Source organism: Xyrauchen texanus, chromosome 9 (assembly GCF_025860055.1).
Source record: "Xyrauchen texanus isolate HMW12.3.18 chromosome 9, RBS_HiC_50CHRs, whole genome shotgun sequence".
Lineage (NCBI taxonomy): Eukaryota > Metazoa > Chordata > Actinopteri > Cypriniformes > Catostomidae > Xyrauchen > Xyrauchen texanus.
The window spans coordinates 29,617,517-29,642,050 of NC_068284.1; the positions used below are offsets into that span (position 1 = coordinate 29,617,517).

The 24,534-nt window shown below is 41.3% G+C and overlaps 1 protein-coding gene across 4 annotated transcripts in view; it reads right to left on the minus strand.

The window, feature by feature from the left end:
* The window catches only part of LOC127649796 (amphiphysin-like), a 47,945-nt gene extending 23,846 nt beyond the window's left edge, over positions 1-24,099 (minus strand). For 3 of the 4 annotated variants that reach the window (XM_052135041.1, XM_052135040.1, XM_052135038.1), the window contains exons 1-7: positions 23,670-23,872; positions 18,138-18,218; positions 12,449-12,503; positions 12,265-12,359; positions 7,857-7,952; positions 7,568-7,675; positions 2,427-2,512 (exon numbers count right to left, since the gene is read on the minus strand). In XM_052135041.1, coding sequence (XP_051991001.1) covers positions 2,427-2,512; positions 7,568-7,675; positions 7,857-7,952; positions 12,265-12,359; positions 12,449-12,503; positions 18,138-18,218; positions 23,670-23,738 — 590 coding nt within the window. In that variant the 5' untranslated portion in view covers positions 23,739-23,872. The other variant, XM_052135039.1, reaches the window with a different exon arrangement.
* Between the last annotated feature and the right edge of the window lie 435 nt (positions 24,100-24,534).

Genomic DNA, 24,534 nt, shown 5'->3' on the forward strand with positions numbered 1-24,534 from the left:
GGCAGAGAGAGGAAGCTTCTGAATGGATGGATTATGTAACTAGCCTGCTGCTCCAGGGAGCATACTGCTTGCCAGAGCATATTTCATATTTCATTTCACATACAGCTGATTCTACATTACTTGTGTTACATGCAACATACTGTTGACAACAACACTAAGCATACTATTGAAGAACACATATCAATGGACAGTACAAATTGCTTTGCACTGCAAAATTACAAATTTTTACAAAATGTAAATTATTGCATATTCGGTTACTATGGAAAAACCATTGGTGCTCTAAATAAACTAATTCAAGACACCATACACCTACATACTGCAAATGCAGAGTCTTCAAGCAATATTCTGGGTTCAATACAATTTAAGCTCAATCAACAGCATTTGTGGCATAATGTTGATTACAACAAAAATTAATTTAGACTCTTTAGTTAATATTTAAGCTAATATTTAGGTTACAGTGAGGCACTTACAATGGAAGTGAATGGGGCCAATTTTTGGAGGGTTCAAAAGCAGAAATGTGAAGCTTATACATTTTATAAAAACATGTGAAATCTTCTGTTAAATGTAATTTATTATTTGAGCTGTAAAGTTGTTTAAATTGTTGTTTTTATGGTTGTTTTTAGGTTTATGGCATTACGTTGTCATGGCAACAAAGTTGTAAAATTGGATATAGTTTTACACAAAAAAGGTTAGTAAGCGATTTTATCATGCTAAAATCATGTTAACGCATATGGTTTACATCTTGTGGCTATACTTTTGAAACAGTGAGTATTTTAATGTTTACTGATTGGTCTCATTCCATTGTAAGTCAAAATGCTGTCGACTGAGCTTAACTTGTATTGAACTCAGAACATTCCTTTAACTGTGTTCCATTATACTGCTAATTTATGTAAACTCTAGCTACTTATTTCATGCTACCAACCACATATATCAAATCCAACTTGTTATTATCATCAACATTGCCCGAATTCTAAGCAATGCACTTTAAATTCAATCAATATTACAAAAACTACACTTCTCTTTAACCCATGAACCATACATTGATATCTCTATTTTAATTCCACTTAGTTCACATTCCTTTCCTTTATACATCCCGATTAGCTCCAGTCAAACAATCTACTTCTCATCCTTGCAACATGAAAAAGCATCCATAACAAGTTTTTCTGCAGCACGACAAATAGCACTCAGTCTTTGCTAAAATCTCTGCTTGGAACAGTGAAGCATATCCCATTTCACATGAAAGTGTTAATAAAATACAACACCTTACCTTTTCTATTTAACAGCAGTAGTGGCGTGAATGTTCTCAGTGAGCATACTGTGTAACTAATGGATAAAACTGGAATACTGGGATATAATTGTACATTCCAGGAAGTCCATCGGTCAAATTAAATCAATATTATTGGCCAGAGCTATGGTCAGGGCACCAGGCTGAAAATACTTCTGTCACCCCTCCTCCTGTACAATAATTATTTTGGGCATGATACAGCAAGGGTTCAGTTATGTAAGCCATTGACAGATAATTATTGATCTAGTCTTATAATATACAGTATAATGCTGAACCCTGGTAAACGTGAACAAAGGGTCAAAACGTGACCTCTCTCTCTCTATATTCTTCACTGTATGATATCTAAAGTGTTTGATTGCCTCTCATAGCAATTATAACATTAAGCATTGTTTACTCTTGTAATTACTGTAAATGTTTTCCTAAATAAATTCAATTTGCAGATCTAGTGATCTGACTGTAACAAATGTACCTTAAAGGAATAGTTCACCCAAAAATGAAAATTCTCTCATCACTTACTCACCCTCATGCCATCCCAGATGTGTGTGACTTTCTTTCTTCTGCAGAACACAAAAAAATATTTTTAGAAGAATATCTTAGCTCTGTTGGTCCTTACAATGCAAGTGAATAGCGACCAGACATTTGAAGCTCCAAAAATCGATATAATAGGTGTTGATGAGTAACAGATCAATATGTATGTCCTTTTTTACCCTAAATCTCCACCTTCACTTTAAAAAATGTGAAATAATTTGAAAGTGAAAGTTGAGATTTATACTAAATAGGACTTAAATATTGATCCTTTTCTCACACACAGCTATCATATTGCTTCTAAAGACATAGATTTAACCACTGGAGTCTTATGTTTCAACTTTAAGTAGCATTTATGGGTTTTTCTTAAGATTTTAAAGAACTGGGCACCATTCACTTGCATTGCAGGACCTACAGAGCTGAGATGTTCTTCTAAAAATCTTTGTTTGTGTTCTACAGAAGAAAGTGAACTATTCTTTTAACATATACAGATAATGAGCCAGCAAGAAAAGAGAATTGTCTTAAATATTGACAGATTCTTTAAATGCTCTTCATTTAGTGAAAAATGTCTACCCTTAAATCCAGATTACAGTAACATTCAGTCATAATGTCTCACTTGTCCCAGAGTGTGGGCAGCTCATCCTGCAGGCCAACATTGAGATCATCAAAAACCCTTTGTGCCTTTTTCAAGTCTTCCTCTGCCTAAGGGCACAGACATATGGCATATACGTTCAAGCATCTGCTCAGATCACAGCATGCCACATTAATAGAGGTTTCAGCAATCATAAATTCCATTCAAAACCAGGGATGCAACCAAATATTCAAGGTTGGGAGGGACCATGTATAAAATTAAGAATTGTCAATTGAAAAAGCCATTTTGATTGACTGCTAATCTAAATAATAAGATTGTAACCCGCACACACAAACACAAGACGAGACAGTCACAATGTCGGAGAAAACTGCTTTATTCCAACAAAGCAGGCGACAGTACAAAAACAGGGCAAATCCAGTGAAGAATGGTCAGGGTGAGTGTTAAATCGAAGCCGGGGAATCAAGATAGGGTAAAGGGACAAATCCAGGAGAGAGTGGTCAACGAGAGCGTAGGGGGTCAAAGCCGGGGTAATCAGAATAAGAATAACAAGTGGGAGCAAAAGACAGGGGAACAAGGGGAGCTGGCAAGCTAAGAGGTGAACGAGAGGAGGTCAAAACTAGACGAGACTAGCGGGGGCAAAGACACGGGAAACTAAATACAATAACCAACCACCGTGAGACGAAAGGGTAGTGATATATATAGGGGCAAGTGCAGGTGTAAACCATGACAGGTGATGAGACGAGTGCAGGTGAAACTAATGTGCAGGAGTGCAGATGACGCGAGTGCAGGTGGTCATAATGTTCTGGGGAATTGGAAAAGCGTGAGAAACTCGAGGAAGGGAGATAGCCTACGAGCATGTGAGCGAGTAGGAGCAAAGTGGGCGAGGGCTCGAGCGAGCAAAAAGAGCGTGCAAGCTCGAGGGGGCGGAACGAGCGTGGAAGCTCGAGGGGGCAGAACGAGCTTGGAAGCTCGAGGGGGCGGAGCCTAGGGAGCGGGGTTCGTGACAGTACTCCCCCCTCTAAAACGGACGGCTCCTGACGGCCGCGCTCGGTTGCGAGGAAGTGGTGCTGGACGAACCCAACAAACAAAAAACCCTGAACAGACAACCCACAAAACACACAAACAAAATTGAGGGCAGTCCAAGGGGCACAGAGGGAAATGAGACAGTCCATGGGGTCAATGGGCAGTATCAAGGCAAGGTCTGGGGAACATAGCGGACAGGTGGGTGGTCGGGAGATCTAGGGGGCAGCCGTTAGGGCAGAGACAGGGTCAGGGGGTCTGGAAGGCAACTGGAGGACAGGGACTGGGTCCGGGGGTCTGGAAGGTGACCACCGGACAGGAATAGGGTCCGGAGGCCAGGGAAGAGGCCACAGGACAGGGAGCGGGTCAGGAAGTCCGGGCTGAGCCGTGAAAGGCGGTGCCGTCAGAGGCGGCACTGTAGGCGGCTCTGGAGGTGGGGTTCTGGAAGGCTCTGGAGGTGGAGCCGAAGGAGGCTTTAGGGGCGAAGGCCTGAAAGGCTCTGGAGGTGAAGCCGACGGAGGCTTTAGGGGGGAAGGCCTGGAAGGCTCAGGAGGTGGAGCCAATGGAGGTGGCGCCGTGGGAGGTCCCTGAGGCGACGATCTGGCAGGCTCTGTAGTCTCGGGGGGTAGAGCCGTAGGAGGCCCGAGAGGCAGAGCCATAGAAAGCTCTGGAGTCTTTGGGAGCAGAGCCGTGAGGGGCTCGGGAGGTGGAGCCGTGGGAGGCTCGGGAGGCGGAGCCATAGGGAGCTCTGGAGTCTCTGGGAGTAGAGCCGTGAGAAGCTCGGGGAAAAAGGTCGTGGAAGACTCGAGAGGCTCTAGAGGTGGGGCCCTGGAAGACTCGAGAGACGAAGCCCTGAGAGGCTTGGAAGGGGGTGGAGCCCTGAAAGACTCGAGAGGAGAAGCCCTGAGAGGCTTGAGGGGAGGAGGAGCCCTGAGAGACTTGAGAGGGGAAGCCCTGAGAGGCTTGAGAGGGGGAGGAGCCCTGAGAGACTCGAGAGGCGAAGCCATGAGAGGCTTGAGGGGTGGAGCCATGAAAGACTCGAGGGACGGAGCCCTGAGAGGCTCGAGGGGAGGAGGAGCCCTGAGAGACTCGAGAGGCGAAGCCGTGAGAGGCTTAAGGGGTGCAGCCATGAAAGACTTGAGGGGCGGAGCCCTGAGAGGCTCGAGGGGTGGAGCCATGAAAGACTCGAGGGACGGAGCCCTGAGAGGCTTGAGGGGAGGAGGAGCCCTGAAAGACTCGAGAGGGGAAGCCCTGAGAGGCTTGAGGGGGGGAGGAGCCCTGAGAGACTCGAGAGGAGAAGCCCTGAGAGGCTTGGGAGGGGGAGCCCTGAAAGACTCGAGAGGAGAAGCCCTGAGAGGCTTGGGAGGGGAGCCCTGAAAGACTCGGAGAGGAGAAGCCCTGAGAGGCTCGGAGAGGAGGAGCCCTGGGAGGCTTGGGAGGAGGAGCCTTGGAAGGCTCGAGAAGACGCAGCCCTGGGAGGCTTGGGAGGAGGAGCCTTGAAAGACTCTGGAGGAGAAGCCCTGAGAGGCGGCTCTGGGAGGCTCGAGAGACTTGAAAGGCAGAACCCTGGGGGGCTTGGGAGGTAGAGCTCTGGGAGGCTCGAGAGGAGGAGCCTTAGGAGGCTCGAGAGGAAGAGCCCTGGGAGGCTTGAGAGGAGCCCTGGGAGGCTTGGGAGGAGGAGCCTTGGGAGACTCGAGAGGCGGAGGCCGCGAGGGCTCTGAGGGGCGAGCAGAGGCTGGCAGAGCCGTGGAAGACTCTGAGAGTGGAGCAGAGGCTGGCAGAGCCGTTGAAGACTCTGGGGGAGGAGCAGAGCCCGGCAGAGCCATGGAAGACTCTGGGGGCGGAGCAGAGCCCGGCAGAGCCGTGGAAGACTCTGGGTGCGGAGCAGAGCCCGGCAGAGCCGTGGAAGACTCTGGGGGCGGAGCAGAGCCCGGCAGAGCCGTGGAAGACTCTGGGGGCGGAGCAGAGCCCGGCAGAGCCGTGGAAGACTCTGGGAGCAGAGCAGAGCCCGGCAGAGCCGTGGAAGACTCTGGGACGGAGCAGAACCCGGCAGAGCCGTGGAAGACTCTGGGGGCGGAGCAGAACCCGGCAGAGCTGTGGAAGACTCTGGGGGCAGAGCAGAGGTCGGTAGAGCTGTGGAAGACTCTGAGGGAACCTCTGCGGTCTTGAGCACAAGACGAGACTGGGGAGAAGGGGCCCTCTTCCTTCTCTTGCGTCCTCGGCCAACAGGGGACGTGGCCATGGGGACGGTCGAGGCTACAGGCGCTGGCTCGCCGACCGTGGCGGGCATGGGCGCTGGCTCGTTGGCCGTGGCGGGCATGGGCGCTGACTCTCTGGCCGTGGCAGGCATGGGCGTTGACTCGCTGGCCGTGCCAGGCTTCGAGACTGGGGCCGTGACAGGCTTCGGGACTGGGGCCGTGACAGGCTTCGGGACTGGGGCCGTGTCAGGCTTCGGGACTGGGGCCGTGACAGGCCTCGGGGCTAGGGCCGTGTCAGGCTTCGGGGCTAGGGCCGTGTCAGGCTTCGGGGCTAGTGCCGTGTAAGGCTTCGGGGCTAGGGCCGTGTCAGGCTTCGGGACTAGGGCCGCAACAGGCTTCGGGACTAGGGCCGCGACAGGCTTCGGGACTAGGGCCGTGACAGGCTTCGGGACTAGGGCCGTGTAAGGCTTCAAGATGGGGGCCGTGGTAGGCTTCAAGACGGGGGCTGTGGTAGGCTTCAAGACGGGGGCCGTGGTATGGAACGCTGGTTCAGTTTCTGCCTCCCCCACAGTAAACGAGGAACCAGCGTACAGTAGGGCGAGGTCAATAAACTGAGCCAGGTTGAGAGAGCAGCGACCACCAGGCATGAATGATGAGGCTGGCTCATTCAGTCCAAATTGAAAAATGTCTTTCAGAGCCACCTCATCAAAATTCACCTGGTACGCCAGGGCACAAAAATCCATAATATAAGCCTCCAAGGGTTGGCTCCCCTGGCGCAAACCCAAGAGTCGGGCCGCTGGCTCCATAATGTCAAGGACGGGGTTATGAGTTACATAACCGCTGCCTTGCACGGAAAACCCTTGGTTCGCGTCCGATGAGCCATAAAACCTCTCCGGGAATGGAGAGCATACGGCGCTCGCGGATGCATGGAAAGCATCAACGGGCTCAGGGGCAGACACAGGTGAAACAGGGTGAAAAATTTCAGACATAGAACATACCTGCTGCCCTTGTTCATGTTTCCACACCGTAGCTCCTCGTGCTGAATGTGACGTGTTCCTCCGCTCTAGTGAGCTGCGCGAATCCTCAGCGCGACGCATTGTGACTGTCTTCGGTGAGGCTGGTTATTTTGTAACCCGCACACACAAACACAAGACGAGACAGTCACAATGTCGGAGAAAACTGCTTTATTCCAACAAAGCAGGCGACAGTACAAAAACAGGGCAAATCCAGTGAAGAATGGTCAGGGTGAGCGTTAAATCGAAGCCGGGGAATCAAGATAGGGTAAAGGGGAAAATCCAGGAGAGAGTGGTCAACGAGAGTGTAGGGGTCAAAGCCGGGGTAATCAGAATAAGAATAACAAGTGGGAGCAAAAGACAGGGGAACAAGGGGAGCTGGCAAGCTAAGAGGTGAACGAGAGGAGGTCAAAACTAGACGAGACTAGCGGGGGCAAAGACACTGGAAACTAAATACAATAACCAACCACCGTGAGACGAAAGGGTAGTGATATATATAGGGGCAGGTGCAGGTGTAAACCATGACAGGTGATGAGACGAGTGCAGGTGAAACTAATGTGCAGGAGTGCAGATGACGCGAGTGCAGGTGGTCATAATGTTCTGGGGGATTGGAAACGCGTGAGAAACTCAAGGAAGGGAGATAGCCTACGAGCATGTGAGCGAGTAGGAGCAAAGTGGGCGTGAGGGCTCGAGCGAGCAAAAAGAGCGTGCGAGCTCGAGGGGGCGGAACGAGCGTGGAAGCTCGAGGGGGTGGAACGAGCGTGGAAGCTCGAGGGGGCGGAGCAAGGGAGCGGGGTTCGTGACAAAGATAATATATGTGGGTAGGTGCATCCCCCTCAATCTCTTTGATGGTTACAGCCCTGTTCAGAACATTGCAATGATAAATAAATGCAATCACAACACAGATAAGTTTAAACAGAGAAGAGCAATATACTTTCGCTATTTTTTTCTCATTCCTCATGGTTGAAGTCTGAAGGGTCTCAAGATGGTGCCTTGCACTGTCATAGTCAATTAACTTCCTGCTTCTCTTCGCTACACGCACCTTGATGGAGGAAAAAACACTTGTGGTTACTAAGGTTACCCTTTAATCAAATACATTTTGCAGTTATTTACAGCACTGGGCTGGCACATATATCAGTTTAAACATTTTGGCTGATAAGAGGCAAAATATGAACAATCCATCCTTTTAAAACAATGAAATAGGAGTAAAATGTCATTGTCACCTTGAGATCTGGGAACTGTGTCAAATATGTTTCCAATGTGTCGAGTGTGGAGTCCACTAGCTTCTGATGGAAGTCCTCCCACAGAACATCACAGTTCTAAAGAGGAGACAGGACAGCCATCAATTAGATTAACTGAGTGCCTTCGACAACACGACTTAAAAGGATAGTTCATAATTTTCTGTCATCATTTACTCAAACACGTCTGACTTTCATTTTTCCATAGGCAGAAAGTTAACATCAGTCATCACTCAATTTCATTGCATCTTTTTTCCATACAATGAAAGTGAATGGTGACTGAGGCCCACATTCTACCAAACATCTCCTTTTGCGTTCCAGAGAATGACAGAAAGTGATATGGGTTTGGAACAACACGAGGATTCGTGATGGCAGAAAATTTCATTTTTGGATGAACTATTCCTTTAAAGTCAATGTGAAACACTGTTCGTAACCCATTTTACTTCAATAATTGTATGTATTTCAAAGTGAATCTGGATATTCAACAGGAAAAAAAATGTAGGACATGACTTTATCCGTCGGAAATTGATTAGATCTAAAAAGATCTATACCAGAATTGAGCTAGACCTGAATGCAAGTTTGATTAAACCAATAGCCAAAACTTAATTGCAATTTGGCTGTTGGATGACATTATACAATAGACAGTACAGCCCAAATTATGTCAGTAGAAAAGGAAGGTTGTTTCAGAGGAAGTGACTAAAGATTACAAATAATATTTTTTTTTATTTGGAATGTGCACAGATGAGTCATTTACAATAACACCAGAAACATGCATTAAAAAAGGTCAAGTTTGATTTCATGTTGACTTAAACAGAGCTGTGGATTATTGTAGGAAGAAAAAGAGACGATGCTAAAGAAAGAATCTATAACCCATGTTAAATGCTATTCTGTAGCTCAGCTGCTTCTGCTCTAGCAACATAAACAGATGACTTCATAGGTGCTGGATTTATGATTCAGCAGCACTGAAATTAAAATCGAATTAGGCTCATACTCATTCACAGGGGATGCTCTTCAAATCAAATAGTGGAAGCTGAATCAATTTTTCTCCCCCTCAGAGAGCTGCCAGTAAAAAGAGCACTCGTGAAAACGAGTCCTTGGGTAAATTAAATTAATTCTCTAAGGACCGTGTTGAGTCATTGCCACACGCCCATTCTAAAAATGACATACGTCATTATACATTATTAATAGGTCTCTCCCTCAAAAAATATGATCCATGTGCCAGTTGATAGAAAGACAGACTTTAAGGTCTGGTTTTTTCTTGGTTTATCCAACCATCCTAATTTTCATATGAATTTATTTCCATGGAACATTCATTCTGTGCTGTTTTATATTATATTAATTACATTATATTATACTATATTACATTAAATTATATTGTATTATGTTATATTATACATTTGTTAATTAATAGAACAATGTTAATATGCTCACCTATTAGGTTTACCTGTTTTATTGAGGTAGAAAGAGGAAATTGTTTTAGTAGAAAGGGACAGTTTTTAGACTGTGTTTGTTGTATTCAGGTAGACAGACATATAAATAAGCTGGCATATCAATTTAAGTTCATTTTCATGCTGTTTTTAATCTAAGTAATGATTCCCTTTACAATAAATGCAAAAATTAGATGAACACCCATCTGCTTAAATTCCTCTTTAGTAGCAAAAAGGCCAAAGCACCCATTTAAAGTTATTTTCTCTGAATATTATGAACATTATTGGATGTATATTATTACACATACAAGCTGTAATGGAGGATATTCAATTCCATGTATGGGGGCCAGTATGCATGCCCCCTTCTGAATCTATCCTGTAAGTTGTCTATGAAATGCACATGCTTCATAAAAGAGTCATAACGTCTAAGTGATTTGACCCCCTTTTTCTTACAAGATACAGTATTTTAGCTCTTGCTCAGGTACTGAGTACAAATCCCTCAACTGACTTGTTTGTGTACTGTGAAAACCTCTTGCTTGTTCACTTTCATGCCATCCCAGATATGTATGAATGTATTCTGCACAACACAAAGATTTTTAGGATTTAACCACTTAACCATCTAATGGATTACTTTTATGTTGCTTTTATGTGATTTTTTGAGCTTCAAAGGTCTGGACACCCTTCACTTGCATTGTATGGACCTACAGAGTTCAGATATTTTAAAAAAAATCTTTGTTTGTGTTCTGCAGAAGAAAGACATACACATCTGGGATGGCATGAGCCTACGTAAATGATGAGAGAATTTTCATTTTTGGGTGCATTATCCCTTTAAGGCTAAAAGTAGCTCCTAATCCAATCAAACATAAACCAAGAAAAATATATTAACAGGAACCGACCAGAAACAGGATCATGACTGGAACAAAAAACAAACCAACAAACTCACAAAACGATCTGACAAATACAAGAGGGAAGATTGCACAATATATAGAGGCAAAGCACATGAGGAAAAGGTGAAGGCAGTTAGCAAAACAAGGTCTAAACGAGGAAGAGGGATGTGGGTAATGAGGAGGTGGGATCAGGAAAGCACATGGCAGACAAACACATTGTGTCCTAACACACCAGACTACAACAGACACAAGTGCGCATGGTGATGAAGGACCAAACAATACCATGTGCACTCACACAACACACAAGACTGACAGAAGAGCGCATGGCAAGAGGACTGACACTGAAGCCATGCACACACTAAAGACAAGATATGGAGCATTAGTGTTCAGATCCCGACCCAGAACAGAAACCGAACTACAGATGCATCTAAAAAAATTTCATATCGTGGAAAATCTCTCTCTACTGGCTCCTTTTGCATGAATTAATGCACCAATGCGGCGTGGCACGGAGGCAATCAGCCTGTGGCACTGCTGAGGTGCTATGGAAGCCCAGGTTGCTTTGATAGCGGCCTTCAGTTCATCTGTATTGTTGAGTCTGGTGTCTCTCATTTTCCTCTTGACAATACCCCATAGATTCTCAATGGTCAGGTCAGGCGAGTTGGCTGGCCAATCAAGCACAGTAATACCATGGACGGCAAACCAGTTACTAGTAGTTTTGGCACTGTGGGCAGGTGCCAAGTCCTGCTGGAAAAGGAAATCAGCATCTCCATAAAGCTTGTCAGCAGATGGAAGCATGAAGTGCTCTAAAATCTCCTGGTAGAATAAAATAAGGGAAATAAGGATTTACCTCCCGGCCCTCCACCAGGGAACGGAGTTATCTTGGTACCAGCTCCGGAGCGAACATCTGACTGCCTGTGTCTTCTGTCTCAGGAGCACATAGGAGCCTTCCCGGCCCTAGAGGTGGTCCTGGAGACAGGGGGTGTACGGCGCATGTGAGGCGCTCAACGCTGGGGCTGGGAGCTGGGCCCGTGTTGAGGCGGAGCTGCCTGTTGTCTGCTTGATGAAGCTGCAGGGGGACGCCCTCGGCAGGCTGACGGGACGCGGGCTACTCTGGGGCGGCGCAGCATCATGATGTGAGAGATCGCTTCCATCTGCCTCTTTACTGCTGGGCGATGTCATCGATGGTGTCGCCGAAGAGACCAAGCTGGGAGACGGGGGCGTTGAGGAAGCGGGCTTTGTCAACGTTGCGCATCTTGACCAGGTTTAGCCACAGGTGACGTTCCTGGACCACAAGGGTGGCCATCGCCTGCCCGAGTGCCCGCGCTGTGACCTTCGTGGCTCTGAGAGAGAGGTTGGTGGCAGAGCGCAGTTCCTGCAGCACGTCGGGGTCAAGACTACCCAAGTGCAGATCTTTAAGTGCATTGGCTTGGTGAACTTGCAGGAGAGCCATGACATGCAGGGCGGAGGCGGCCTGACCAGTGGCAAGCGAGCGTGCCAGGAGGCGGGTGGTTCATGTGGACGTACCCGGCGAACGTCTATAATGTCTATTCTTTTCAGAAGGTCGACATTTCTGTATTATAAATTCTTTATTCTAATATTTGAGGTCCTGGATTTTTGATTTCCATGAGTTGTAAGACGTAATCATCAAGATTAAAACAAAAAAAGGCTTGACATATTTCACTTTATGTGTAATGAATCTAGAATATATGAAAGTCCCACTTTATTTATTAAATTACGCAAAACCAAAATGTTCACAATATTCTAATTTTTTAAGATGCACCTATAGGCTGAAGAGTCAGGACCCAGACACCATGCTCCGAACATGAAAACACAATCACAGAACCTGGGTGTCAGTATCCTGTCACCACTATAAGCAGGATCCTGATGGGCTTATTCTTAACTTTTAGCAGCTCTTTTGATGCTGTGTTACAAATGCAATTACATAGATTTTCAGATGCCTGAATATAATGTAATTTTGACAATTCTCAGTTTTAAGCCATTTGTATAATGGATGCATTGCAGCGTTTTACAGTTTTAACTCACAGGCAACACAGCAAAGACAGCTTTAATTCTGGTTACCTTTCCAATGGTCATGACATCATCCTTGCCGTGCCAGTCAGACTCATAGACTTCATGTAATGACTCTGTCAAGTTCATAGAAGCCTGCTGCATCCCTGCAATCATAATAAAGAGAGAAGTCTGTTCAGATTTCAGGAAGCATGTGCACAGTATGTACTTGTATGTGTGTTTTGCAATAGTTGACCTTTCACAGCTGCTATGTATGCCTTCATCTCCCTCTGCAGCCTAGAGCCCTCTGTCTATGGATCAGAACATAAAAGAGGAGATTCGTTGTCATTTAATATTCATCACATCAGGTATTAAAACACACAAAGAGACATGCAACAATGACATTATATTGACTTTTGTTAATCATCTATCAACAGCAGGTTTTATTTTCAGCACATGTCAGACACATTAAGATATCTATCACAGGTTAACCAAGGAATTATTGATAAAAATGACAATAGTTTTACATGCAATTATACAACAGTTAGTTCCGGTCCTTTAATCCGATATGGACAAGCCCCATTCTAAGCGGCTGTTTACACCAAACACATCCTAACACTAAACAAAAAGCTAGACGCAGTGCCATGAAAAGAGCAGAAGGCAGGTATGTCGAGGCATGTTTTTAACACTCTTTTTAACTTAACACACCATCTAAAAACAACTGAAAAACAGTGCAGACGAATGCAAAAACGTGTTTGGTGTAAATGGCCCCTAAGGTGGTATGGGCACGCTTGCTGTGGTCCGAATCAGTGTGTGATTATTCCCAGAGCCCCCACTTAATATTTCTGGTTTCAGATACTGTCGAACCCCGGTGCATTTCCATCATCAACTTGTGTTATCACAACCGTGCCCATGATGGAGAACACAATGCGGGTCACTTTATTTGTGTGTTTTTTATTCATTTGATGTCATTATGCACACACGAATAACCTAAGTTTTAATAATGCATTGGACAGTTCTTAACCCAATTCCAGTGATTTCAGCGATCTCCTTAATTCTTTTCTTTGCTTGATGTAAGCCAATAATTTGCCCCTTCTGAAACGGGATACATCTTCCGACATGTTTGTTTAAGAAATGAGAAGCTACACACTGCATCAGTTAGGTTTGAAAGAATTGTTGCCAGCTGAAACATCTTAATCACTGCAATAACAATCCAGTCATAGGCTCTTAAGTATCTGACTAAGTAAGTTACTTTTTTGGGGCAAGGCAGTGTTTTTAGAATAGCACTGGGGTATTTCACTATTTGTATCACTCCGCTTGTCCATGTTTGGGGCATTCCAGACCAGAGTATGTGAGTGGTGCGAATTGGAAAGCAGAATGGGAACTGGGAAATGAAAAACCTAGAGTGGCGCATGAGTGGAGTGATTACAGAATGCTTTGAGTGGGGAGGGGAAACTGCTGTTGCTCCACTACACTCACATACTCGCATTTCTTGGTGACCTATAAAACTTGACTGGCTACATTTAGCATGAAATGTAAGTTACTCAATATAATTTTTTCTTCAACTGAACTGAACTGCACTGCTGTGTGAAAGTACTGTAGGGCCCTTAGAAATCTGATTTATTTATTCTGTGTTTTCTGTTTTATTTTTTCTGAATTTTATGTTTTAAAGTGTAATTATAGGTTATAGTTATAGTCTGATCAAATGAATTCACAGAACTTCAATCAAATCAAGTATTTCTATACAGATCATCACTGCAAAATCCAAGTTATTAATATGATTTATTACTGATATTATTATTTATTACTACATTGAATATTACATAGTACTATATAGTGGTAATATATTTTTGTTGCAATTTCTTCAACTTCACACGTTTTGACAAATTGAGCTTTTATTTTGGCGGAACGCTGAATGATGTACTTCAGTTTGTATGTTTTGATGACAGCTTCTTGACTCTGTATAAGCATAATGTGCTTATTAAACTACAAAAGGCTGCAGTTTAATTACATACACTTATATATTCTACATGTGTTGCACACTTTAAGGTTAATGAGTACTCTGTCATCTACATACAGAGTGCACATGATGCATAAGTTGAGGCATGTTAGTGTATGAGCAACCAGCTTCAAAGATCACTTTGGAGTGCGCAGCACATGCAGACTGTATATTTATTTAAAAAAATCTCAGCCATTCATACATTCAATTTATCTAAAATATGTCACATTCCATGTTTTCTTTTTCATGACTGGATTCCACAATTCTGTCTGTGTTTCCCATATCGCGGATATGAAAGTATCCTATAAAAGCAATTACACTCACAATCATGCTGTTGTGCTAAATATCAGCATGGCTGTGATATGGCTGTATAATTGATTAATTAAATAAATATTATGTTTGTGTCCGAGCACATTTATAATTTAATAGTTGACGTATCTATAATATATAATCTCAGTAAAAACCTCTTCATAAGGTCTTGTCACTGGAAACTATATCATAACTAGAGTTTCAAGCAATGGAAACCGTTGCTGTCCATGGTGCTGAAATCATTACATCGCATTGAAACATGCAGGTGGTCTTAAAAAAACAAATAGACTATCACAACAAGCTCTCCAATCAATGCTGCAAATGGAAGCAATTTAATTCTCTGCACTCTACACGAGGCCCAGTAATTCTGAGGCAGCAAGGGGTTGTAAGGAGCCTTGAGAATAATTGAAAAGCCCAGATGGCAAACTCTATCTTTCTCGATCTTAAACAATCTTCCTCTCCAGAATGTGGTTGAAAAATGCATCTCATATATGCAGCAGTCTGAAATATATGCCAAAATGATGCATATATGAATATTTTCCATTAGACATATCATGGAGAGTCTCTCACTTTGCATTAGAGAAAGTAAGAAACATGTTGTTACAGATGCTGGTGTTGCTTTAGGCAGACAATTTAATTTGTGGTATCGTGTGGCCTCTAGCAGATGGCTGTGTTATTTTTATTTATTTATTTATATCAAAATGTTTTTTAAGCTTGACTGGAGTAATGGGATGAGGTTGTTTAACATTCAATGAAGCGAGTCTGGTTGGCACAACCCAGAAGTGTATTTTGTGGTCACTGTAATTAGCCAGCATCACTTTGTTGTATAGAATTTCACGGGTCCTGTTGCAGGTAATAGATGTGTAGGATATCTTATTGCAGTTGATGTGGCTCCATGGAGTGTCTTATAAGAGAATAATGAGCCAGACTGACAGCATATGGGTTAAATTTTGGCTGTGACAAGTATCTTGCAGCTGTATGTTGTTGACTCTGACTCAGTGAATTTTATATTGGACCGATACATTCTGCATGTACCGTACACCGCTCTGCACAATCCAACCATAAGTATCACTCAAAAAGGTCACTAAAAATGGAAAATTTGGTAATTATTTACTCACCCTTGTGTCATTTCTAACCCATATGACGTTCTTCCTTCCGTGTAACACAATATGAGATATTTAGCAGAATGTTCAAGCTACTCTTTTCCATGCAATGAAAGTGGATGGGGATTAGGAACAGCCATAGTCACCCCTCACTTTCACGGTGAGGAAAAGAACAGCTTGGACATTCTTATAGATCACTACTTGTTTAATGCTAGAGAGAATGTCATTCATGTTTGGAACAACACAAGGGTAAGTAAATGATGACAAAAATATATATATTTTGATGCACTATCCCTTTAATAGCATGGAAAAAGTAAAAATGAGAGGAGGAGTTGGAGAGAAGTGGAAGGAAATGAGGGGAGAATTTTTCTGGAAACACTGGCACGCTGGAGCATAAAGCAGTCTAATCAGGATTAGTGAGGAAAGGTGAAGAGGGTGGGATTAGATTTTTTCTTCAGCAAAAACATGCTATCTCAAGAACTACACATTTCTCTCCCTATCTTTCTTCTCAGCCACCTCACACAAATTCCAGTTTTCTTAATACCATAAAAGCTTTTCATATGATCAAACTAATCAGATTATTTGAGACAAACTGCTCTTAATTATAGAACTATTGAGGCAATGTCATGTACAATTGTGCAGTAATTAGACCTCCATAACTATCCCCATGTTTATGAACATGCTGCACCTGCAAAGTTCTGTTATCCAATGAGTTTACCACAATAGTCCACAGATTTCTTGAGAAAGAGAGAATAAAGAGAATCCAATTTTTAGTGAGCAAGACTGGCAAACAGTATCAACAAGTTTTCATTTATTTCATTGTATTTTTGCAGTATATATTATAACATTTTAGCTTTCAGTATATCTGTAATTTATGCTAATATAAAATAGCATCCCGTTTCTGAGAGATTTGTCATGATTGTGGGCAGAGCCCTGCCGAACTGAAGAGAGCCCTTGTGATGGATAGTGAACTTTTTATTTTCCCTTTTATTTCCACAAAAGCTAAATGGATTACAAGGATTGTTAACAATGAAGCAGTAATTTGAGTTTAAATTAAGATTAAATTGTGTTATTGTATAATTACTGTGTTTAATAATAATTATTGTAGTGTAATATTACAGTTTATATGAATAAAAACAAATTAATCAATCCTCAAACTTAAATTTTATAGAATATTGTGCTTTAATCATGTGTAAGCTCATCCTTTGAAATTATAATAATTAACAAAAAACAAAACAATAAAACAGTACAGATCTTTAGTGATCTCGTGTTTCGTCACCCTGCGGATGGCACTAAAACCCCTGAGCAACGGACTGTCTCCCTAACAGTGTTTAAAATGAATCGCTTGTGTTGTTGTTGTATTCCTCACTTATTCATCATTGTATAATTGCTGGAGATGGCAGAAGACTTGACTATGAAGTAGCACAAGCCAGCAAAGACTCGCACATGGTAGATTGATGCACACAGACATGGTGATTATTGACACTTTGGAAACTGAAAATCGTTCTGAAATATATTATCAACACCCCTGTGTGCAAGGCCAAATTTGGGGTCTACAAGTAACAGGTAGAACATTTCTTATGTTACAGGTAGAATATTTTAGAAAATGGGTTCATTCTATTTTGTCTGAACAATTATATTGTGTTTTAAGGTAATTTCTCATTCACACTAACACGACAACAGTTTTGATCTTGGTAGAATGTAACTAATGCCTTGGCTGGCTTATTGAATTAATTAATTGCTGGTGAAAACATTCCATTGCGTTTTGTGTGTGTGTGTGTGTGTTTGTGTGTGTGTGTGGGCAGGTTTAGGTGGTTTTACAATAAATTTTTAGGTTACAAACTGGTAATAACAAGGCTATTTTGCTATCAATGTTGTTTATGAGGACATTTCTAGTGTCCCCATAATTCAAGTCACTAAAAAACATACTAACGATATTTTATTGAAAATGTAAAAATGCAGAAAGTTTTTTGTGAGGATTAGGTTTAGGGAATAGAAATGGTAGACCACCAAGTGTGAGTGTGTGTGTGTGTGTGTGTGAGTGAGTGTGGTAATAGACATGATCCCCAGGGAGACATGGTTCTCTGATGCCTTCGTTGTGCTTGCATGTGTATATCGTTTGCCTAAACTGCTGTACCCCTTGCCAAAAATTTATTCACACGCCTTTACCCTGCCAGGGTCTTTATAGTATTGTGGCCATGAAGCTTTGTAGTGACATCATTAACGAGAATTATTTAGTTGTCTTTCACAGCAAAGACTGTTCAGACAAAAGATAAAATGTGGGTACACCTTCATGGTCTTTATCCCATTTGTACACATCAGTCTTAAACAATGTGTAAATTATTTTTTTTTTCACTAATATTGACATATTGTTTTCATTTAAAAGCAATCTATAATAACATATTGAAAGACAATAGAGTTTTTGTTTTGTCTTTGTGTGCTGGTGGCACACAATGTGGATCTCTGCTGCTGGTGGGAAAATCAACCAAAGGCTACCAATTCAAAACCAGCTGAGCTTAGAAGATTTAACTTACCTCCTGTCTTTTGAAATTCTGCACACACTGCTCAAACTGTTCATCTTTCGTCTCATCTGCCTTTCCCAACTTCTGCAGAACCTGTAACGAGAGAGCCCAAGGGGTCACAGAAAAATATTTGGTGGAAATTGCAATTCTTTTAGACAAATTCTTCTTTTTTATATATATATAATTGTAATAAAATCTTTACCTGAGTGAATGTCAGGATAAAATAATTAATGTTTAATAAACTATTTTAAACACATTTACATCTCTAATAATTTCTTAATTGGTTTTATATATAGAAAATATATATTTTAATAGTTAATTTAACATTTTCTAGTTATGCTCTGCTCTACCATATTGAGAAATAGCTAAAAATTGCTTGTGTAGAGTAAAACTTGCTCACAAGCCATAGTACGGTCTGACTTTTGAGCAAATCCTTCTTTAAAAGGAATATTCCGTGTTCAATACAAATTAAGCTCAATGACCAGCATTTGTGGCATGATCTTGATTACCACCAACTTTAAAAAAAAATAAAAAATCTGGATTCAAGTGAGGCACTTACAATGGAAGTGAATGGGGCCAATCAGTAAATGTTAAATTACTCACTGTTTCAAAAGTGTAGTATAGTGTTAACATGATTTAAGTGTGAACAATAAGCTTAAACTTTTCTGTGTAAAGTTATAGCCAATTTTACAACTTTGTTGCCATGATGGTATAATGTAAATAAACCCTAAAATGACTGTAAATATTATGATTTAAACAACTTTCAGGCTCAAATAATACAAGTATTAACAGAAGAATTCATTTAAGTGCTTTTATAAATTTATAAGCTTCACATTTCTACTTTTAAACCCTCCAAAACTTAGCCCCATTCACTTCCATTGTAAGTGCCTCACTGTAACTTACATTTTTGCTTTTTATAAAGAAAAGGAATAAAATATTTGTTTGTTGTAATCAACATTATTCCACAAATGCTGTTGATTGAGCTTAAATTGTATTGAACCCAGAATATTCCTTTATGTCTGTTCTTTTCAATTAATCAGTTGAAATATTTCACAAATAGGTCTGAATGATATTAGCAAATCCATCTAAATTTGAATGGTTTTCAAAAATGAAAATCCAGTAAACAACTGGAAAGATCAAGGAAAAGCCATGCAAATGTATTGGTCAAAAAGTGTTGGAACACTGTAAAAGGTCAAATCATATGAAAGACATAATAGCCTATTACAAAAGTGATTTCTATACAGTATCTGGGTATCCTGTATATCTGGATATCCCTCTTCCTGTTTATCCCTCTCAGCATGTTCATTTGCATTTCTCAGTGTTAGTAAAGATAAACATTTAGAAGGATGACTGAGCAACCAGTCCACATAGCATTGTCATTGATTCAGCTGAGCCATGATTGAATCCCCATGAGGAAATCTTCTAACAGTGTCTGGTGACTGAGAGGAGAGAAAAGCCTCTGGACGGTATGACATGCACACAAAGAAGGGCTGAGGACAGAGGGGGAGGAATAGGACTTTTGTCATATGACCAACTCACTGCCTACCCACAGTGACTAACACATACATTTTGGCAGAGAACAAGAGAGATGTCTTATCCTATTGAACTCACCTAGATAAAACATTTAAAAGCCAGTCCAACACCTACTCTTTCTGGAAATGTTATGTACATTTTAAATAAAGTTTAAATCCATATCCCCACATTTGTTGAGAGATAATCAATACGCATGCGTTCCTGCACAAACCTTTCAAATAATTTTCATCCCACTGCTTGTTTCTAATACTAAATCTTAACACCGTTAATGTGTGAGCAAATACACTGTATTTTACCTGTACAAAAGGAGTAAAGCACAAACAAATATACAAGCCCTCAGTCAAACTCTGCAATCATTTAAATCAACTGCAAACAAAAAATGCAACTTCTGTTTGATTCAATACACCAGGTGTACATACCTGTTAACAATATACAAGGTACATTCTGGAACCTTGAACTGTAATACAATAGAAGCCTTTATAGTCTATTACAAAGGCAATGGATGTTTTGTTGGGCAAACAAATCCACACTGCTTCACAAACATCATTCTGGATTTTTAAACCTCAGAGTCCAAGTCCAGTCCGAGACCAGAGTAGGTCGATTTTGAGTTAAGATCGAGACCAGATGAAGGTTGAGTACGAGTCAAGACCAAGACCAGAGAGGGCCCAGTCCGAGTCGAGACCGGGACCAGTAAAGGCTGAGTCTAAGACAAGAGCTTTTTTATGAATGTATTAAATAATTTAAAGAACTATAGGCGCATATATTAAATAAACCTACAGCATAACTACATGTGTACAGGCATGTATGATGTTATTTAAACCAAAGACAATAGCTGTGACTGCCTCCTCCCATGACGTGTGAAAGTGGAAGTATGTTGCATGGGCCTAAGTTACCACGGAGACGGACCCCTAGGAATATGAATAAGGTCATATACAAAAGCTCCACAATGCCCCTGGGTGCTAATAACTTGCCATCTGGATGTTTCCTTTGTAACACATTTACTCACACATGCTTACCGGAAGGGCCTTTGATATTGATCAATAGGTAGCATGTTGTGACACCTGTCAACATCTAATTATACATACTAGAAAATTATCACAATGTTTGATATACCTCCATGTAAACTGAAGTAATGCTTTGTTATAATTATTAATAATGCACAAAAATATTTTTAAAACTCAAAATTGAAATAGTTCTTTTGAAATAGAATTTTGCTTGCTCTGCTCCAAACATTAAAGCACATTTATCACCATTTCATTAACATGTAATTTCTCTGCAAATTAATATTTAAGGAAAGTGCAGAGTACTAACTGTACCTGCTGAGTGTATCAGTACCTGTATGTGACATTTTCTTATTTTAAATATAAGACTGTAAGAACATTCAGATTCAGGTAGCTTTTGTAATTCAATGTGTATCCCACTGCAAAGGACCAAGACCATCTTTTTACATGCTTTGATTTTTGTTTTTTAATCTCCTCAAGACACTGACCCTCACATCTAGAGTCAACAATGGTCTGACTTTGCCAAAGGCAAGTCGGACTAATTTAAGACACAATGTCCAGCCAGGAAACCCTATACAACAGAAGCAGACTACCTATGAAATATTAACTCAACTTAGGCCCCGAATACAGACACTACAGTAGAAATTCCACCTTGTCTTATTCACATAGGTAAGCAATGTCCTCTGCTTTATTTTGATGAATGATCTTCAGTTTAATTATACAAAAATCGAGTTAGTCAGCAAAACAATGTGCAGAAGGAAATCTGCTTCATAACGCATAGAACAGTGACACTAATATAATTAAGGGTTCATTTTGTATGATTTCCCATTATCTCAATGCACAAATCCTGCAAAACAAAAGATACATCAATTTACATGGCTTGTTTCTTTCGTGATGCTTTTGGGCATTGAACATCATTGGAAAATATTGATAAGTCAAAACAACTAGTATATACAAAACTACTTTAAGTTGTAAAATTCTCTCATTTGCTATAATAATCAAATTGTCATAATATTGCAATGCAACTATTTTCATGAGTCTAAAGCAATTAGAAGGATGAGTGATATTTAAAGGAATAAATAAATGTCATCCCAGATGTGTTTGACTTTCTTTATTCTGCTGAACATAAATGCTTTGTAGCTGAATACAATGCAAGTGAATAGGTACCAACATTTTGAGGCTCCAAAAAGCATATAAAAGCAGCATAAATGTAATTCATATGACTCCAGTGGTTAAATTCATATCTTCAGAAGAAATATGATAAAACAAATCAATATTTAAGTACTCTTTTAATCTCATCAATCTCTACTTTCACATTCATTTTCGCCGATTTGCATTCTTTATGCATTTCGCCACCTACTGGGCAGAGAGGAGAATTTTTTTGTAGAAAAAGGACTTAAATAGTGATCTGTTTCTCACCCACACCTACCATATTGCTTCTGAAGATATAGATTTAACACTGGAGTCTTCTGGATTATTTTTGTGCTGCCTTAATGTGATTTTTTTGAGTTTACAAATGTTGGTACCCATTTACTTGCATTGCATGGACCTACAGAGCTGAAATATTCTGCAGAAGCAAGAAAGTCATATACATATGGTATGGCATGAGGGTATGTAAATAATGGGAACATTTTCATTTTTGGGTGAACTATCCCTTTAAGGTATTTTATCGCTATCAGGACTCAGATTAAAGGTTCTCTTATACACCCCTTATCATGTTATCTGCCCCTATCCAGGATCTCCAGTTCCAGAGGGATTAAACTGTATACCTGCTTCTAAATGTACTTGTCTTAACCATCTAAAGGGAATCAAGTTACACTGAAAGGAAAAGGGAGCAGTCAAGAAGGCCCATTTTTTTTTTAACTGTGTGGCTCCATGATGAATTATTGGATTTTTCTTCAGAACAGCATCATACAATTGTGAAATGCATAAATTATGGGATGTTGGCTACTAAAAATTGGGGACAAATTGCACAATATTAGTAGAAAGCCAATGCTCTTTACCAGGTGACAGTCATTGTTATATGATACTGAAACAACTCTGTTTACCAGGCGTCTTTAGTTCACGAGGTGACAGACATTTCATATTCAGTTCGCTGCGAATTGAAAAAAATTGCGCAGGCTGTCGAAGCAAACCCCAAAAATGCGATCAACAAACCCCAATACTGAATTGACCTAGCCGTCTAATGTCAAATCGTAAGCGACAAACATTTCGTCTGCTATTTATATCTCGTTTAAAATAGGGAGATATTGCCGCATGTCTCTTAACAAGCACATTAAGCAGGCCTTCACCGATAGCCTGGCCACTCGGAAATCTCCCCCTGGTAGTATTCATACCGCATAGACGAGGGCATCCCCCATTCTTCTGACCTTGCAGGAAAATGACAGTTTCAACCAACGTCTTGGGTAAATAATGGATTGCATCGTCAGAAATGCGAGGAAGATTGATACAGAAAAAATGATGGTATGCATGCAGATCATAACATTATGACAACCCGTAATACGTGTCACTATATCCATGACACATTATAATCTACTAGTCATACAGTACTATGTGATGTGTATTCAAACTGAGATCAATAATGAATCCCTTCAGAAAGCACGTAGCAGACCAACAGCCTGTATAGCATATATATATATATATATATATAATTGCTTGCAATGTAGGTTTAAGTGGGGTTCTGTCATGCACCACCTTTTCATCCTCGCATTCTAAATGGCAGTTCTGGGTAAGATTGCAGTCTGACATTTCAACCAATAACCCAAAAACTGAGCGCTGATGTTTTCTTCATATGACGATTAAAATGTGAAGATGCAGGTTTGAGAACGAACAAATTACGGATAATTTTCTTCTGAATTGAAATGTTACAGTTAAGTCGCACACCTGAATCTCCTACCGGGAGCGTCTGCAGGACAGATCCGCGAAGACAAAATACGGACGTTCCTTTATCAAACCCCTAAGCATTATCTATTTTTATCTTTGACCATTTGGACAGTATTGGGATTCTTACCTTCTCTTGTGCCCGACTGATCCTTTTTTGGACGTTTTTGGCAAATATGCCCGTCTTTATTTCAGCCATGGCTGCTTGCTCTGAAACGAGAAAGGCGACGTTTCAGCACCTCCACAGCACAGGAAAGCAGAGGAGGAGGAGCGGCCTTTAAAGTCACAGTACACACCACAGAGCACCGTTACCATGAAACGTTATGTCCAGAAAATCATTCACCTCAGTCATTAAGATTGTTTTGCCGAATTCTGATTTTCTGCCATAATGCGACTGCCCCTCGCGTGCACGCGCATCATACTGTTGATATGCTAGTGCTGCCAGCTGGAGCCCTGTTTACTACGTTAATAAGCAATCTTTTTCCAGACATGTCTAGCACCAAGAAAGCATAAAATGAACATGGAAGTGTTATCAATGCACACATTAATAAGTAGAAATTAAATAAGTTTGCATTAATGATGCACAAATTTAGCAGAACATGGTAGCGCTCGAGCTCACAGCACCAGCATATCAACTGTATGATGCGCGTGCACGCGAGGGGCAGTCGCATTCTGGCAGGGTCAAAATTCGGCACAACACTTGGTTCAATACCAGTTAAGCTCAATCGACAGCATTAATCCAGGTTCCAGTCAGACACTAACAATGGAAGTGAATGGGGCCAATCAGTAAACGTTAAAATACTCACTGTTTCGAAAGTATATCCGTAAACAATCCTAAGTGTTTTAACATGAATTTTAGTGGAACAAAATCGCTTACTAACCTTTTCTGTAGCACATTTTACAATTTCGTTGCTGTGACAATGTAATGTTAACAAAAAAACCGAAAACTATTGTAAAAATGACGAATTAAACAACATTAAAGTTCAAATAATATG